Below are 17,036 nucleotides of genomic sequence, written 5' to 3' on the forward strand. Positions count from 1 at the left end.
AAAAAAAACTAAAATTGCACTACATAAAAAATGAGTTTTTACATACAAGTTTCTGTTTTTGCCTTTAGCCTCCAGCAGTCAGAAAAATAAATTAATGAACGTTACACTGACCAAATTCGGCCAGAAAGTTGAATTAATAAACGTTACACTGATCAATTAGACCTTTAAACAAACTAAAATAGTATAACGTTACTCTCCTCCAGGTCGATGCTGGGCGCTCCCGGGCGGTAGGTGCCGGTAAAGCGCAGGGTGCCGGTCAGCACATGTAGCAGCAGCAGAGGCTCTCCTCCAGATTACAGAAGAATAAAATGTGCCTGTGTGCGCGCAGGCAGCGGAGGAAACCCCGCCGAGCTGAAGCTTCCAGGGAGTAGGAATATGGAGGAGGAGGAGGTCGCTGAGAGCTGGGAAGAGGCCGCGGACAGTGGGGTGAGTGTGCGGGGTTTGGTGTTGAAGCGGCGGCTGCGGGTGGAGGAGCTTTATGGGGGAATAGTCGCTTTGCCGGGCCGAGAGAGGGGCTCGGCTAACGGCCTGCGGGGAGCGGGGGGGGATCGGTGAGCGGTAGGCCGTGGTGGTGGAAGCGGACCTGTGGAGGGAATTTAACGCTATAAGGCTATAGATTAATGTTGTGAACCGTGAGAACGGGGCGGCGGGGAAGCGGTAAACAGTGTTATAGTGAGATTTATTGATTTTCAGTGCTGGTATTTTATTATTATCAGTGTTCGCTGTGCTGTTGAAAGTGTTGGTTAGCATAGCTAGCTAATTAGCTTAGCTTATCTAGCGTTAGCACACGGCTGGTAACTTTAGTCAGTGAGCTTGGTTAGCTAACGATAGCTAGCTAAAAACCCTGGTTGTTTTAGGTGCTAGCCCTGCTAACCGGCGTAAAACTAGCCCTGATATTATTGATATTGTTATTAAAAGTCGTTTAACATCACATCAGCCTCATCTAGACTTTATTTAAAAGCTTTATTCATTACTTTCAGTTTTATTTTACATCACACGCCAGCCCCCAAAACTGCATAGTGGCAGAGCTTAGCGCAGGTTTAGCTTTAGCTTAGCAACAGTTTTCAATCAACCAAACCAGCACTAAGAATTTTTGGCATTATATGGTGTATTCCCTCTAATTCCAGCTTTTATTTAAGTTTTGGTGACCAATAATAAAGTTAAGTTTATAGATTCAATGTTTTAGTGGTTGCTAACTTGCTGTAAAAGTTATTTTCAAGGTTTTTAACCTAGATAACTAACTAACAAGCTTAACAATATTTTATTTGTTTACCATCTACTCCACCACCCACTGTTTAAACTCAAATATTAAATTGTGGCGATGATGTGCAATTGAACAGTTAACCTAAATCATAAACGATATCTTTAGAAAACCTTTTTTAAAGTTTTCAGTATTGAGATACAAAAAAGCTCTGAAGCTTAAATTCATAGCTAGTTACAACACTAACTACACATATATAAGAAAGTTTAAATAAAAAGAGCAATGGTATCTCTAAACAGTATACTGATGCTTTAATTTCAATATTATTGCAAGATACAAAAAGAAACGTGGCTGATACTGATGCACATTAGTACTGTATACAAATATAGTTAGCCACCTTCTAAATCTGTGGTCAGTAAATTTTAAATAAAAAGGAGATCAGTTAAGAGAAATGGTAGATCTGTATTGTATACTGATGTTTAAGTAAATATTATTAGGAGATATGAAAGAAAAATGTGGCTGAAACTGATGCACATTAGAACTGTATAAGATTATTGTAGCTAGTTTATCTATGGTCAATACGTTTATTGAGGCGTTGTTTATAAAAGAGTATGACCCATGTAGACCACTGTTTTGTTCTAATATTTTGGTTGTAGTATTGAGACAATGATTTTGGTATAATTAAACGACTAAAAACATGGTTCACACCTTTTTACCTTTGTAATTAGTGTATTTTATATGCTTTGAGACGGTATTGTAGTCCTGCTGTATCATGGGCTAGCTGTAATTCATCGCCTGCTATGAATTTAGCTGCTGTGCTAAGTATGTATAAATAACCCAGTGAAACCGAGACACTTGGCAGTACTGCTCAGAGGCTCCTTCTGCAAGCAAATGCTAACCGTTTATCTTTAGACTTCCTTGATGCTAGTTTTAGAAAAATACATTCACATAACTTATAACTTATTCACTTTTTTTTTTAAGGAAATGGAGAAAAGATTAGAAGAGAAGCTACGGATTAGCCAAAAAGAGAGGTATGTTAAATATCGAAGATTTTAAGAGTTTTCATTTAAATGTTTTTTTGTGTTTTGTTTATATTTGCACCCTAATTAACTCTGCATTTCCTTTCCAGACTTTCAAGTGGGAGTTCAGGTCGCTCTCCGATAAGGACAGCCATCATGATTCAAGATGACTCCCTTCCAGCCGCACCGCCTCCACAGATCCGCATTCTGAAACGACCCACCAGCAACGGATCCCTAGGGTCTTCTGCAACCCAGAACAGACCCTCACCACAAGTGAAGTCCTTAGCTCAGAGGGAGGCAGAGTACGCCGAAGCCAGGAAGAGAATCCTTGGGAGTGCCGATGACGCACCTCAAGAGAGACCTGTTTCGGACAGGTAATTTATTTCTTCTTCTTCTTCTTCTTCTTCTTCTTCTTCTTCTTCTTCTTCTTCTTCTTCTTATTATTATTATTATTAGTTTTATATGAAACAGGGCTGGGATTCCCAAAAGCTTTGTAGCACTGAGATTGAGAAAGCATCACACTGAGCATGTTCTTAATGCTAAGATGCTCATGGGGAAACTGGGCCCACTTTTTTTGCCTGGTTATGTGAAGAAATTAGTTGTTTCCTCAGTGGTGGCAGGCTAGTAACATTTTGATTTGACTTCAGTTTAATAGTACTGTCAATTATTTGTGGGGAGAAATCAAACAGTGCTTCTTCATATTGCAAATGTTGGTTTTAAATGTAAAACAATTTAACATTGACCAGTTTAATTTGCCCATCTCCTCTTTGCAGCATCCTTAAGTCTATCCCCTTGTCGTACTCATCCTTCATTTTAAATCAATTTCTCTGCAAAATCGTCTTCTGAAGTAGTATTTGAAAATGTATTGTATAGAAATACTTGAATATACTGCTTTAAAGAGAGGAGAACATTTTGGGGGCTGTTTTGGTGTGAATGAGCATAAAAAATTAAATAATTAAATCATGCCTCTAAATTTAATTAGGCAGAAACTTTGAGTGCTGTAAGTGAGCTTTTTTTAAAAATAATAGACTGAAAAGTGTCTATCTAATTGTACTGTGTTTAAAAAGGTGTCATTGGGCATGTATTAATCCTGCTTCAAATGCGTCTTTCCTTAACTAGATCACCGCGTGGAGGCAGCCATACACCTTCAGAGGACGTGAGATCCAACAACCATGTGGTTCGACAGCCAGCAGGCCCAGATGGTACACAAGGCTTTCGCCAGCACAGATAGGAATAAAGGTCTGGGAAGAGAGGAGAGCTGTTGATCCATCTCCCAGCATAAAGTTAAGATTCTTATTTTTTAAATCAAGATTTAGGATATGTGATGTTTATGAAATAATTATGAGAGAAGAAAACCCTCCCACCCATCGTGGCTGCTGTGGCAGCTTGGAATGTAAAAGGGGAGAAAATAACACGGAAGAGCAAATGGGGGGTAAAAAAAGAAAAAAAAAAAATCTTACCTCCATTTTACACTGTGATGAGGACTATTTCTTCTGGACAATGCTCACTGTGATCCTCTACCCCCATCCCCCCTCAAGTCACCCAAACACCCACCCACCTGCAAATTAGTTTCACCTCCCTGATAATGCCTATTACTCAACTGTGACTGGTGACCTGCCTGCCAATGGACAGCCTTTGGCTACTAAGCGACATGGAGATCAGCCATGAAGCCTTCTTTGCAAAGACGGTTGATGAACAAAGTGTGATGAGACGAGAAAGAGAGAGAGTGGCACAGAAAGAATGACGCAGGCCACCAGCTCTCAGCAATAATGTTAAGGATAGTGTTGATCATTTTTCTTTCAATCATCCCTTTCCATGTTGTTTATCGCAAGCTTTTGTATTAAGTCGTTTTTTTGGTTTGTTTTTATTTTGGCTATTTATGGCCTAGTCTTTCAATTGCCATACACTTTTTAATTGGGAAGGGAACAGTGAGGGTTCTGTGGAAACTCAGCAAGTCTCTTAAGTTTTGTTGTTTACGGTTATTAATATTATTTTTTAATCTTGGGTCTTCTGCAGAGTGTCCTGATTTCTACATAAAAAAGAAAAGGAAAAAAAACTTTAAAGCAAATAGTAGAGAAGAAATTATGTGACATATTTAAAGACTTTTCTGCCTTTTTTTAATGATTTCTGAAGATAGTTTTGTTTAGCAACCTGCATATCACTTAGCAAAATAACAAATCAAATGAAAACTTCTGTATGTTTGTGGTGCTGGAAAGAACCAAAGGGAGACGTGCAAGGGGATATGAATTTGGCCGGCTCCTCTTGCTTCCCTGTCTTTTTGTATTTGCTGTCAGTTATTTTTGTTTTTCCATTTTCTTTATTGAAGTAGAAACTCAGGTTGTTGAGGAAACTGCAAGAGGCTGAAGAAAATATCAGTTTATTAGGTTTTTAATCTAGTGGTGGTGCAATAGAGAGCTTTTGTTTCTTGTAGATTAAGACCGTCTGCAAGGAGGCGCCTCTAAAACTGGAGTACTGCATATCCTATAAGAGATTAAACTGTTTTTAAAAACCGAAGATATTGTACAGCATCAGTGGTTCATCACTTAAACTTCAGCTGAAGATTTAACTCAGTCTCTGGCTCTTGCAATACAGTTCCACAGAGAGCCAAATTACCATATATTTCCCTGCCTTTTCATTTAATGAATCTTATTCATGTACCTAATGCCTCCTGGCAGGGTGGACCTTGAATGATGTCTGAAAATTCCCTGCGTTTTTAGGGAATACACCCTTTAATCTTGGCAAATGTCCACCTGTCATACTGTGTAAGATCTACCAGAAAGATTTTTGTTGTGACTGACGTGCAAACATGGAAATCTGCCTGTAAATACTTTTCAAAATGCCCAATTTAATAAAGACTTTTTAAAGTAATACATTTGAATGCTTTATAGTTTTATACCTTTGGACGTTGTAGCTGCTATTTATTCACATTTGCAAAATAATACAAATAAAGACGATATGATCACTAAGTAGATAAAGTCCTTTAATTACATTGTTCTATTTTTTCTTTGTCTTCAAAGAATTGGAGGTTTACCCATTTTGTTCACCGTGATTAAAAAAATGTACATGCCATATATAATAGGCAGTTGATATTTGATCTACAACACACTCCTCACAATAAGCCAGTGGTTGCCAGCCGTACTCTTAGCAAGGGGGTTCAGCTTCTCAGCTAATTATAAAGCCCTTCCGGAGCTGGGTCAAATGTGTCGGAGCAGGGAAAACATGCAGAGCATGTGCCCCCCGCCCCACCCCCTGTGAGTAAGCGTGGAAACCACTGTGTGAAGCATTAGGAGGTGGTAACAGATCAGTGGCACTGGTGGATGCGGGGAAAGTAGTGGTGTTGGAGGAAGTGGATGCTAGCTGATTCCAATGACTGAACACTGTGGGGGGTGGAGGGGTTGGTTCAGAGGTGGCCATGAAGGAGTTTCGCTCAAGTGGGCGTCCAAGCGCTTGTACTGCTTTTTAGACTCCCGTTTCCCACGGAAAGCACGGAGGCAGGCTGGGGCGCATCTTTCAATTAGGTCCTGTAAAACCAAAAAATCAATTTATAAAAGCTTAACAGTGTTCTAATAATACTCTGAGTGGACTTAACTACTGCAATGTTTGTTTCTATCCACATTTCCTTATTGTAACATTATTACATTACATTATATTTAGCGGACGCTTTCATCCAAAGCGACTTACAAATAATTATGTATATTTAGCAATAGAAGACATAGAAGTTCAAGTTAAAAATATATATTTTTTAGGCAGAGCCTAAGGGAAATACAAAGGGAAATAAGTGGGATGGACAAGGAAAGAAGGGGAAGAAGGAAATTTCCATTAGGAAACATCCAAGAGTGGGTGAACATTATTTATATGGACTGTATAGACTTGAGTGTAAATGGTATTTGAGTTTTGAAAGTTTACAAATGTTCACATGCTACATACAGTTTATTTATTTCGATCTGGAAATTTTAAGGATGAGTCTTTTAATCTTTTTTAAATTCCTCAGTGCCAAAGGAAATGTCCTTCATGTTTGTGCAGTGGTCTGGGGGGTTTGGGGGGGATGTAATGATTGTGTGTGTTGTGTGTTACCTCTAGAAAGTAGCATATGATGAAGTTGAGAGCAGCGAGGGCCACTAGCAGCATGCTGTAGCTCATGTCATTGATCTGATACAGCTGCAGCACTCTGTGCACGGGGCCTCTGGGGAACATCACCAGCCACGACATCACAGTAAACAAGACCACCAGCACGAATACAAACACAACTTCACAAGGGACAAAAATACACAGGAGAAACAGAGATTAGGGCTGGCATGAGTATTACATTTGATTAAAATAATTAAGTAATAAATAAAGTATTTTGTTAGATTAGTCCTTATTCATATATCATACATTTAGTAAAACAGCCCCCCCCCCCCCCCAAGTGCAATGTGATAAAGGGCCCATAACAAATGTTCTCTCTGTTATTTGTCCCATTGTAGTTCATTTATGACATTTATGTGGTTTCATTTATTAAAATGCCCATTTTCATGTTTACGTGAACATGTATACATAAATATCCTAAAATATCCTGTCGTATCACCAACCCCTAATTATCACATTAGGCTACTACTTTTTTTTGCTGTTTTTAGCAAAAGAAAAATTCATAATGTATATGGCGATATTTGAAGTGAATTATTAGTATCATGACATTCTGGAACATTGACTTCTAATAGAAATTTGATAAAATTCTTGTATTTTTAATTTTTCAGTTAGGGGTGTGCCATATCATATCATATGCAATAATAAAATGTAATTTTCATTTTGTTGCAGTAGTGTATTCTTAATATATATATTTTTTTATTTAATGTTTTGTCATATCGGCAATAGTTATCGCTAAGAAATACCATGAAATATCGTGATTTGTTTTAGGGCCATATCGCCCACCCCTAGTATACAGTAAGTAAATGTGCATTTGTGAAATGTGCAAAGTGAAGAGAGTTTATTTTAGGTAGTTTTTGAGAATGTCTATTGGTTCATTCATCAAATTTTTTGACACGGTGTAATGGACAGTTTGTGTGTTCAAATTAGACAGTAAACTAAAATTCTTTAGCCGACTACTGTTTAGACCTGCCTACAGATTTTAATATTATAAAGAGTGCTTTGGCTCTGTGTATATATTAGTGCTGGGTGATATGAACTTAAATTAACCATAATTAACAAAAAAAAACTTTAAAAAAATCATATAATTAAAATATTCAGCCATTAATCATACATAGTAAGTGGCTTAGTCGTTCTGTGTTCAGGTTCTCCTCCACGTTTCTTCCATGTTGCAGACAGGATTTTGAATAGTAGACAATATGAAATTATCTTATATCATTTTCTCATCATAAACACTGACCAACTGCACATTTAATTACAAATATTTTTTTTCCCCATATGTGTATTGTGTTGAGAGAGCTGTATGCTATGATACTGGCCCTTTAAAAAAATATTTTCTAGTACACACAGCAAAATACATCCTTTAAAAATGAGTACAACAAAGCATTTAAATAGGCCTGAACACCGCTGCATAAGATGAACTCTACCAGGATGTTCCTTCAGTAGCTCACCATTATAAAACAGTGGCTTCTTGTAGGGGTAGCCTTTGGTCACTATTATAGTCATGAAGATGTACTGGAACCCTGATACATCGAAAACACCCGTGTCCTCCATATTTGGCAGATTTGCGGCCCCGGCTTGGGTGGAATTGAGAGGAATATACCTGAAAGAGAAAGGTCAACAGAGGTATAAAATAAAAATCACTGAATTAAACAATCTTTAACATCAGACTGTTCCTCACACTCACCACTCCTGTGACATGGTGATGAACAGGACACACACTTGAGTGAGAATCAGGAACAGTGTGTGTAAGAGCAGAGTGCACGTGAGCGGCAGAGTCAGAAGGCTGGCTGGGGGTCTCTGGGGGGTGAGGTCATCACTGGGGCCGCCCCTTCCCATCACTATAGCGAGCAGTGTGACCAGGGCCAGGTCAAAGAAGAGGAACTGTAGGTCACCCAGGTTGGTTTTCACCTGTGAAGGGAAATCAGATTCAATTCTCAATTCAATTGAATTTTATTTATCTAGCGCATTTTACAACAGAAGTTGTCACAAAGCAGCTTTACAGAGAAAAACAGGTTCACTCCTCTTATGAGCAGCACCACAGAGGCGCCAATTATTGTGATGACAAAAGTTCTCACATTTTGGGTAAAGCACATTTTGTTTCTCTACATAAAATTGTAGAAAGTGGCAAATTTAACCCAACCTGATTGAGCTATCTCTCTAATAATCAGCACTGGGCATTAGGCTAAACAATAATCCATAAAGGAGTGTCGTTTAATATTATTATATACAGCATTCTATACCCTGTACTTCCCACGCAAAGGTGACGTTACTCTGTCACCTACTGGACCATCTCCGCACTTCCACACACTTATGTACTCTAGATATCTGCATATATATATATATATATAATATATATATATATATATAATTTATCTTACATCTACAGTGCAATACCATATGTCTCTAGTAAGTAATTGTGCATATTGTTTAAGTTAAGTAAATATTTTCTATTTTATTTTACTTATTGAAGTTTTTCGCTCACCTGTACACCTGTCCTCTTGTGATGTGACAATAAATCTGATTTGATAATCAAAACCTCTAAAACCATAATATAATTACATTGACTAGAATTTTGAATTTATGTTACTTAACACAGTTTAATGGGATCTTAAAATAGAAAAAAAAACAAACAAAAAAAAAAAAAAAAACAGTTTTTTCATTTTTGCCCCAAACAAACTAAACAAAATATAAAAAGAAAAAAATATTCCATTGCTGTTTTCTTGCTGGGAAATTCTGCAAAGCTGGTTATAAGGACATTGAGAGAGTGTGCTCAGTATTAGTCACAATAGATAATAAAAGGCAAAGTAGTCCCTAACAAAAGTGTACTTTCCAAGACTTACTATGATTTTATCATGATCAGTATCACATGACTTGAAAGTTCACTGGTCATTTTGAATAATAAATAAAATTCCCTAAATTCTCTTTTTTAGGAAGCCAATTTTCAGAACTTTTTCATACAGAACTACATAACAACACATAGGAGGAAATACATTGAGTGTGATACCAAACACACCAAACACTAAACTGCTTAATTAACTGACTATATACTTTTTTTAAAGAAGAAATCTGGTGTGAAATGGACTTGGGGTGTAGTGAATCATGATAACAAGCACAAATTATTGTCAAATAGCCCTAAATTTCAAAATCCTGGGAGTGAACAGAGGTTTTTGAAATTTAGTGCTTTTAGCCAATGCTCCCAACAGGCTTACAATGCTAGTGAGAGGGGCATAGCGCTGCCCATGCAAAGTAAAGGCTGTAAGGCGCTATGCAGCACTAGATGGAACAAACTGTTATGTGCACAATGGTCTGTTGATATGAAATAAAAATAAATCTGGATCTTATATGCATTTTTTTTTCCTTCTTCCTTCTACCATACTCATACTGTTTTTTTTAACTGATTGTATCTTTAAAAAAGTTTTTTTTTTTGCTAATGAAATGTGTGAGCATGGTTCCACACCAAATTTTTCACAGACCTACATTTAAGCCAAGAACATTGTTTTACGTACTAAAAGCACTTACAGTGTAAAGTATGAGAACAGATGAAAACTGGATCAGACTGTATAACGCCATATACTTGAAGAGACTGAAAGACGTCACCAGTGAACATCTTCCTTCCCTGTTAAAAGAGAAAATAATTAGGTGTTTTTTTTTATAACTGCATTAAAAATTGATTAATAAATGTATTAATATAATAATAAAAAAATAACACTCTTCTGCTGAACCTGATAAGCAAAGGCACGCAGCTGATGTTGTCAGATTTAGAGGTAAATGGAGAAGCTACAGACGCCTCGGCCTCGGACAAGGAAACTCCGACGTCGGCGGCTCTCAGCGCTCCACAGTCATTGGCTCCATCTCCACACATGCCCACTCGATAACTACAGCAGAAATACACCATTAATATCATGCGATGGAAACTGAAACTGCTAAAACTACTTTTTTGCTGAATTGGTAAAAAATGTCACATTGTTGCATTGCACTGAAAATTCCTCTTCCACAATATTGTTATCAGTCTCGTGATCAACATGCAGATGGCCATCTTTTGACTAACAAAGGGAAATACAAAATTGCTAAGTCCTGATATGTTTTATTGTTGTTTTTCACAGTAAGGTTTTCCTCTTTTCACATATTGCATAAATGTTAAACTTCTTAAGAGGGTGCGAATAAGCTCATGCATACACAAGCTCTGATACACGTCAGTCAGCCACCTGTAGAACTACCTGTAGGTCCTGTGAAATTTTGGGATTTTTGGGCAACATTTTGTAACAAGTAACTTATCAAGACTCTGAATTTGTATAAAAAAAATACAGCAAAAATAAAGTAGTGTAGTAACAAAAATCTACCACAAAACTAAAATTAATATATAATAATACACTCGAGGTTCGTGCTACAACGTGTAATTAGTGTAGTTTGTGCTAAACAGTTTCATTATCACTGTTTATTAAAAGATTTAAAGAGAGTTAAAGAGGACGAGAAAATATGATCTATTTGGTTATAAGCATGCTGCAAGTTAAAATAGTTCCATTGCTGTTCTGTTTGGTTTGTAAGCGCTGCATCGTTGCTAGGTTACCTGTATGAGGCAAAGTAATACATGGAGAGCTTCAGTTACAGTGCATTAACGGCTGATAACAGCACTAATAAAACACCTCACAGTCAATCACATTGCAGGGTCCGAACTAACTGTGGTACAATGTAGCATATGTTGTGAATGCCTAACTACAAACAAACAATTAAAAGCAAATATTCTTGTTTTTTTGTGTCAGAATTCTACAGTCGATATTATTGCATACGGTACAATATGCACAATCCCTACTAACCACAATTTATTTCTTAATATCACAAGGCTATTTTTAATTGTGTATTTCTAACTTTCCTTGCATTACTTTTAGTGGTAGTACGACTTAATGATTATTGTGGCAAAATAAATCAATAAAAAAAAATTGTAAGTGGAATTATATTTTTCTCTCATGTTTTTGGCAACAGAAACTTACTGTTAACAAAACACTGTTATGTATTTTTATGTATGTTTATATATTTTCTGTTGTGTTTGTGTGTCACAGTGATTATACTACAGCTAGGAGATTTACCCATCAATACTTTTTAATCAAGTCAATTCAAACAATTATTGGTAACATGGCCCTTGTGTTTTTTTGTATAACTGGGTTAATTTTGCTGTCTGTGCAGCAAGACTGGAGTTTCCAGCCTAAAGCAAAATTCAAAGAAAACCATGGCAATTTTTTCACACTGCATACACTAAAATTTTCAATTTGCATTGGACACATTTGACTTAAAATGTGCATGTGTCATGTAAATAATACAGTAAAATGTTAAAAAAATGTTTTATAGCCTTTTTATAGCCTTATATATTTTCTATTCTTCTGTGTTTTGATTTGTCTGAGTATGTTTCTTATTGTATTGTGTTGTTGCTGCTGGATGCCTAAATGTCCCTCGGGATAAATAAAGTATGTATGTATGTATGTATGTATGTATGTATCTATCTATCTATCTATCTAAAACACAGAGTAATTTCATAGTGAGTGTCTGTAGTTCTTACTTCAGTTTCTGTAGAGCTCTGACAAGCTGAGTCTTCTGGTCTGGAGCCATCCGTGCAAACACAGTGCCTCGCATCAGAACCTGCAGCAAACACACACACGACCTGAGTTTACACACTAATAAAATTACACTAATCCATTTATCTCAGCAATATGAGTGTTTTTACCTGAAAAAACAGATGCAAATAAACATACATACAGTAAAACGTGACAAGGAATTCTCATTTTAAGTAAGTACGTTATATTATGTGAGCCAAGCTGAAGAACAAAGTGTAGTTCCAGATTTCTCCTGGATGCTCCTCAGCCAGCATGTGTATATTATGTTCAGTTCCGTCAGCAGCTCACCTGATTTACCACATTTACCAGTTTACCAAACCAGGTGTTGATTAATATGATGAGAACTAGAAATAACTCTATTAAACCCAGATGAGGAGAGATTAGGAGATGTTTTAAGGAAAACAGGGCTGTAAAAGCTGTTTGTATTTATTGTAATGCTAAGTTAGTGTTTTACTGAGATAATAAACACTTACTTCACAGATAAGAAGCTTTTTCTTTACTAAAGTTCCCACAGGTGCCTAAAATTTTGCACAATACTGTATATCCCCCACAATATGTAAACACATTCAGTTCATTCCAGTTCAATCCATTCTAGGGCACCTTCAAAAAGACAAGACAGAGAATGAATCAATCAATATTTGACGAAAGTGCCATCTAGTAATTCACCTTGGGCAGGTACTCGGGGAAATGATCGCACAGGGCTGCGAAGGACTTTCCGTTTATAGCCAAGTGATACTTTAGACTGTTCTGGTAGAGGCCCTGGGGAGCAGAGATGAAATGTTCAGTCTGAAAACTGAATACACTTTATTATTAAAAACAAACACCTCATGTAAATGCCATCGGTGTTGTCTTTTCATTTTAATGAGGTAAGGTAACTTAAGCTGGTATAAAAACCTGGTCCAGAAAATCCATGGTCTCCTGCGTGCTGACTGAAGCAGCGCCACTCTCTCCTCGGTGAAACTGTAATGATGCCATGGAGTTGGCAGTAGGGGGCGACGCGTGAACAAAAATAACTTTTTCATGAGACGACACCATTCTGCATGCCCGTGCTACATTCAGAGCAGTGAGGATGTTATCGCCTGACAGAAAGGGAAGTGAAAAAAAGAAAAGAATGGTGTTAAGCAGTGGGACACATGACAGGCCTTGCTTTTGCTTGGGTATGTGTGAAAAATGCTTTCACACACACACACACACACACACACACACACACATTTCACACAATGAATGCACTGCACTAATGAACAGGGCTGAATGATACTATAAAAATGTGTAATTTTACTTTTGTAATAAGCAGAAACATTATGCTAAAATGATATATAGTACAGCCCTACTTATAAATACATAAATACAGCTCTAAAAAGAGACCACTTAAGCTTCTGAATCAGTTTATAAGTATATGTTTGAATAAAAAAGAAAATTGTTGTGTTATTCTATAAACTACAGACAACATTTCTCCCAAATTCCAAATAAAAATATTGTCATTTAGAGCATTTTAATTGCAGAAAATGAGAAATGACTGGAATAACTAAAAAGATGCAGAGCTTTCAGACCTCAAATAATGCAAAGAAAACAAGTTCATATTCATAAAGTTTTAAGAGTTCAGAAATCAATATTTGGTGAAATAATCCTGTTTTTAATCACAGTTTTCATGCATCTTGGCATGTTCTCCTCCACCAGTCTTACACACTGCTTCTGGATAACTTTATGCCTTTACTCCTGGTGCAAGAATTCAAGCAGTTCAGCTTGATTTGATGGCTTGTGATCATCCATCTTTCTATTGATTATATTCCAGAGGTTTTTAATTTGGTAAAATCAAAGAAACTCATTTTTATGTGGTCTCCTATTTTTTTTTCCAGAGCTGTATACTAAAGAACTTGTCTATGAACTTGAACAATGTCTATTATTGCTGCTTTTTGATAATACTGTCATTTAAACCAACATTATGTAGCAATCTGACCTCTAAAAAAATAAAAGCTTTAAACTCATTTTGGTGGTAAGCTGACTTGTAGTAGGGAGAATGGCTTGTGTGTCTTTTTGGGCCAAAAATGCTGCTGCTAATACACTATGTAGCTTCCTTTCGGAAGATTTCATACAGTGTAAAACTCATTCACTTTAGATGCGATGCCTATTCTGCACATATATCTTAGCTTGTCAACAAATGCATGTGTACAGCTATCAGTAGTAAGAGGAAGCACAAAAAGCAATTTGTATTTATAACAGTGGTGTAAAAGTGAATTTGACCACCAAACTGTAGAAAAAGTCCAGGAGCATAAAATACCAATTCTCACACATAATGCTGCTATAAACAAGCCAGGAATGGATAGAAAATGTACTTAATTGATGTAGTTACTGTACCTACCAGTGACCATGACGGGACGGATCTGAGCGCGTCTCAGAGTAGTGATGACTCCCGCACTTTCAGGCTTTAATTGGTTCTTCATTACCAGCAGGCCCAGGAACTGCATGTCCCTCTCCAGGTCTACCCTGCAACATATAAGGTTAACATGATAAGGTTAAATCAAATATATTTGCATATTACAGCCTGTTACATTGTGCGTAATAATGAACAGAGCATCAGAAATGGTCAAATAAAAGATCTATATTTATATTTATATGATAACTGAGCAGTGATACACTATATGTCCAAATGATTTTGGACATCCTATTCAATAAAGGCTTAATAGATTTACTTATTTAATCTGCAACAATTTCTGACACTGATGTGCAAATGCACACACACAGCTCGCCTGAACCCAATAGAAAAGTACTGCCAACATATAAGTCAAGTAGTTTTATTGTCAATACTGCATAAGTACAGGACATACAAAGAATTAAAAAAACAGTAAGTACAGAAAATAAGATTATAAATATAAAAGAATGGGAGACACTATGTATAATACAACAAGGTCACATAAAGACATACATGAGGCAAAAAGACACAAAACAATAGTGCAATAGTGATGGGGGCGAGATCAAAGAGGGAATGACAGTAAAGTATAAACAGAACCCGTATAACAGTAGTGCAAATATAGTGGTATAATAGATTAAGGCTGGTAAAGTAAATGAGTGCATTCAGTTCTTAAACGTTCAGGGGGAATTAAAGTGGGTATGACAGAGCAAGTATAAGCAGTAGAGCAGGTGTGGGGTGTATGAGTATATGACAGTTCCTAAAGTTATAATATAAGAACTAAAAAAGTTACTAAAGTTAAAATATAAAGACTTTTGAAGCGGATAAACATGAATCTACTGCCAATTGCTTAATGTCATGAGTAGACTAGATAGATATTAATCCACCAAGGTATTAAAAGCTGTGGAACAGTAGAAGTGCATTTTCTGAAATTATGGTGCTCTATTCAGTACTTTTGGATGGAGGGTTGTCATCCAACACATTGACCTCACAAGTGCTCCTAATTTCACCTAATGTAATCAAATTCAGACAGCACTGCTCCAAAATTGGCACTGCTTAAAAAAAATGCCTCTTTTGCTTATGTAAATCATTATTTTGTACAAAGCGTCCATTAAATGAAATGTAATATAAATTAATAAAATAAAATCTAATAGAAAGCCTTTCTTAGACAGTTCTTAGACGCTTACTCCAACAGCAGGAAACACTTTTTCTAATACTCATGATTTCAAAAGAAACAGTGAATAAGCAGGTGTCCCAATACTTTTACCCACACAGTGTACACTGGGCACGCACTACAGTTCACGACAGTTCACTACAGTCACTGTTTATAAGAGAAAGCAAAAGCACTGACCTTTCAATACTGCTCAGATCAGTTTCTGCACCCAGCTCCTTGTACGCGAGTGCCAGGACCCTGAAGCCCTCACTCGTGAACTCCTGCACTGTGTTCGTAAACTGAGAAGGCACTACCCGGCACAAAATGGAACAGAAGAAAAACAGAAGAAACAGACCATCCGCTGCTTAAAACATGAAAATAAGCTGTACTTCTCCTTTAAACCGCATCCAAACACTTCCCAGAAAACTGCTGTAACACTGCTGATAGTGGAGGTCTGGAATAGTTGGCCTTACCGCTTTCTTTCACACAGTAGCTGGCCACCATCTCAGGTGACCCTTTAAGGAAGCTGCAAGGTGAGCCTCCCCCAGGGCCCACCACTGCCACGCTCATCCTCTGCAGGGCTGAGGAGAAAGGGAACCGCCGCACTATCGCCACCGGCTGACTGATGGACTGACAAAGAAAACAAAGGAGGAACAAACTCAGGTTAATTAGGGGCACGAGCAATGCGGGGGCATTATGGGGCATAACATTTGATTCTGTTGGCATCACATCAAAACCTTGGACCTTTTTTTTTTTTGTAATCACACCTCTTTAAAATATAAGTGTGCGCACTAGTGCTGGGCGATTATGGCCTAAAAAAATAATCTTCTTTGATCATTCTCACACACTGGAGGACGCGGACTTATACTTCAGAATGCGGGTTTGCGGGGTGACTGAAAATTGAGAAATAACGCCCTAAACCAATCACAGATCACAGATCACAGAAACTTTGAAGGGGAGATTATTATTGTTTTCCACAATTAACCACAGATCCTCACCGGAGAGCGATGGCGCTGCAGTTTTCAGAAATGGTAGAATTTATTTCTAGCTAAATATATACACTTTATCCCGCTGAGTGTTTGTATCGAAAATGGTTTTGAACATTTTCAGAATGAGTTTAGTCCCTGTACTGAGCTGAATGTTTATATATGTGCGTGTTAGTCTGTGGAAAATGGCGGTAAGACGGATAAACACTTCAGAAATGAGTAGTGTTTTCAGATATTTTAGATAAAAAAGATAAAATGTCTGTATCGTGACAGCGTTCCTAGGGAGAGGGGCGTGGCCACCGTGACCCGACAGTCAGGAGGCACACAGAGACGGTGTAAACTCAAAACGTACCTTTATTTAGGTTCAAATTGAAAATTGCGTTAAAACTGTAATTCAAATTGACCAAATTAATCATGAAAATTGCCCAGCGCTAATGTGGACAAATAAAAATGGTCCAAAATTACATTAAAAGTTGAACATGTACATGTAAAGTTCCTATTACAGAGTGGAATAGGAATTTGAGCCACCAATATTTTAT

At 37.2% G+C, this 17,036-nt stretch overlaps 2 protein-coding genes across 4 annotated transcripts in view; one reads left to right on the plus strand and one right to left on the minus strand.

Annotated features, from left to right (window-relative positions):
- atp13a2 (ATPase cation transporting 13A2) overlaps positions 1 to 17,036 on the minus strand; it is a 172,799-nt gene that overhangs the window by 127,374 nt on the left and 28,389 nt on the right. For 2 of the 3 annotated variants that reach the window (XM_022677233.2, XM_022677235.2), the window contains exons 18-29: positions 15,985 to 16,141; positions 15,710 to 15,821; positions 14,311 to 14,435; positions 12,846 to 13,030; positions 12,618 to 12,710; positions 11,897 to 11,976; positions 10,068 to 10,220; positions 9,865 to 9,961; positions 8,030 to 8,253; positions 7,794 to 7,945; positions 6,295 to 6,467; positions 5,180 to 5,741 (exon numbers count right to left, since the gene is read on the minus strand). In XM_022677233.2, coding sequence (XP_022532954.2) covers positions 5,574 to 5,741; positions 6,295 to 6,467; positions 7,794 to 7,945; positions 8,030 to 8,253; positions 9,865 to 9,961; positions 10,068 to 10,220; positions 11,897 to 11,976; positions 12,618 to 12,710; positions 12,846 to 13,030; positions 14,311 to 14,435; positions 15,710 to 15,821; positions 15,985 to 16,141 — 1,719 coding nt within the window. In that variant the 3' untranslated portion in view covers positions 5,180 to 5,573. Of the gene's footprint in view, positions 1 to 5,179; positions 5,742 to 6,294; positions 6,468 to 7,793; positions 7,946 to 8,029; positions 8,254 to 9,864; positions 9,962 to 10,067; positions 10,221 to 11,896; positions 11,977 to 12,617; positions 12,711 to 12,845; positions 13,031 to 14,310; positions 14,436 to 15,709; positions 15,822 to 15,984; positions 16,142 to 17,036 lie in introns of those variants that run through there. The other variant, XR_007423860.1, reaches the window with a different exon arrangement.
- Positions 261 to 5,088, plus strand: szrd1 (SUZ RNA binding domain containing 1). The gene is made up of 4 exons (XM_007246240.4): positions 261 to 426; positions 2,183 to 2,232; positions 2,331 to 2,594; positions 3,340 to 5,088. The coding sequence occupies exons 1-4, from the start codon at positions 376 to 378 to the stop codon at positions 3,449 to 3,451; spliced, it is 477 nt and encodes a 158-aa protein (XP_007246302.1). The 5' UTR covers positions 261 to 375; the 3' UTR covers positions 3,452 to 5,088.

The sequence above is a fragment of the Astyanax mexicanus genome, chromosome 13 (assembly GCF_023375975.1).
Source record: "Astyanax mexicanus isolate ESR-SI-001 chromosome 13, AstMex3_surface, whole genome shotgun sequence".
NCBI classification, from domain to species: domain Eukaryota; kingdom Metazoa; phylum Chordata; class Actinopteri; order Characiformes; family Acestrorhamphidae; genus Astyanax; species Astyanax mexicanus.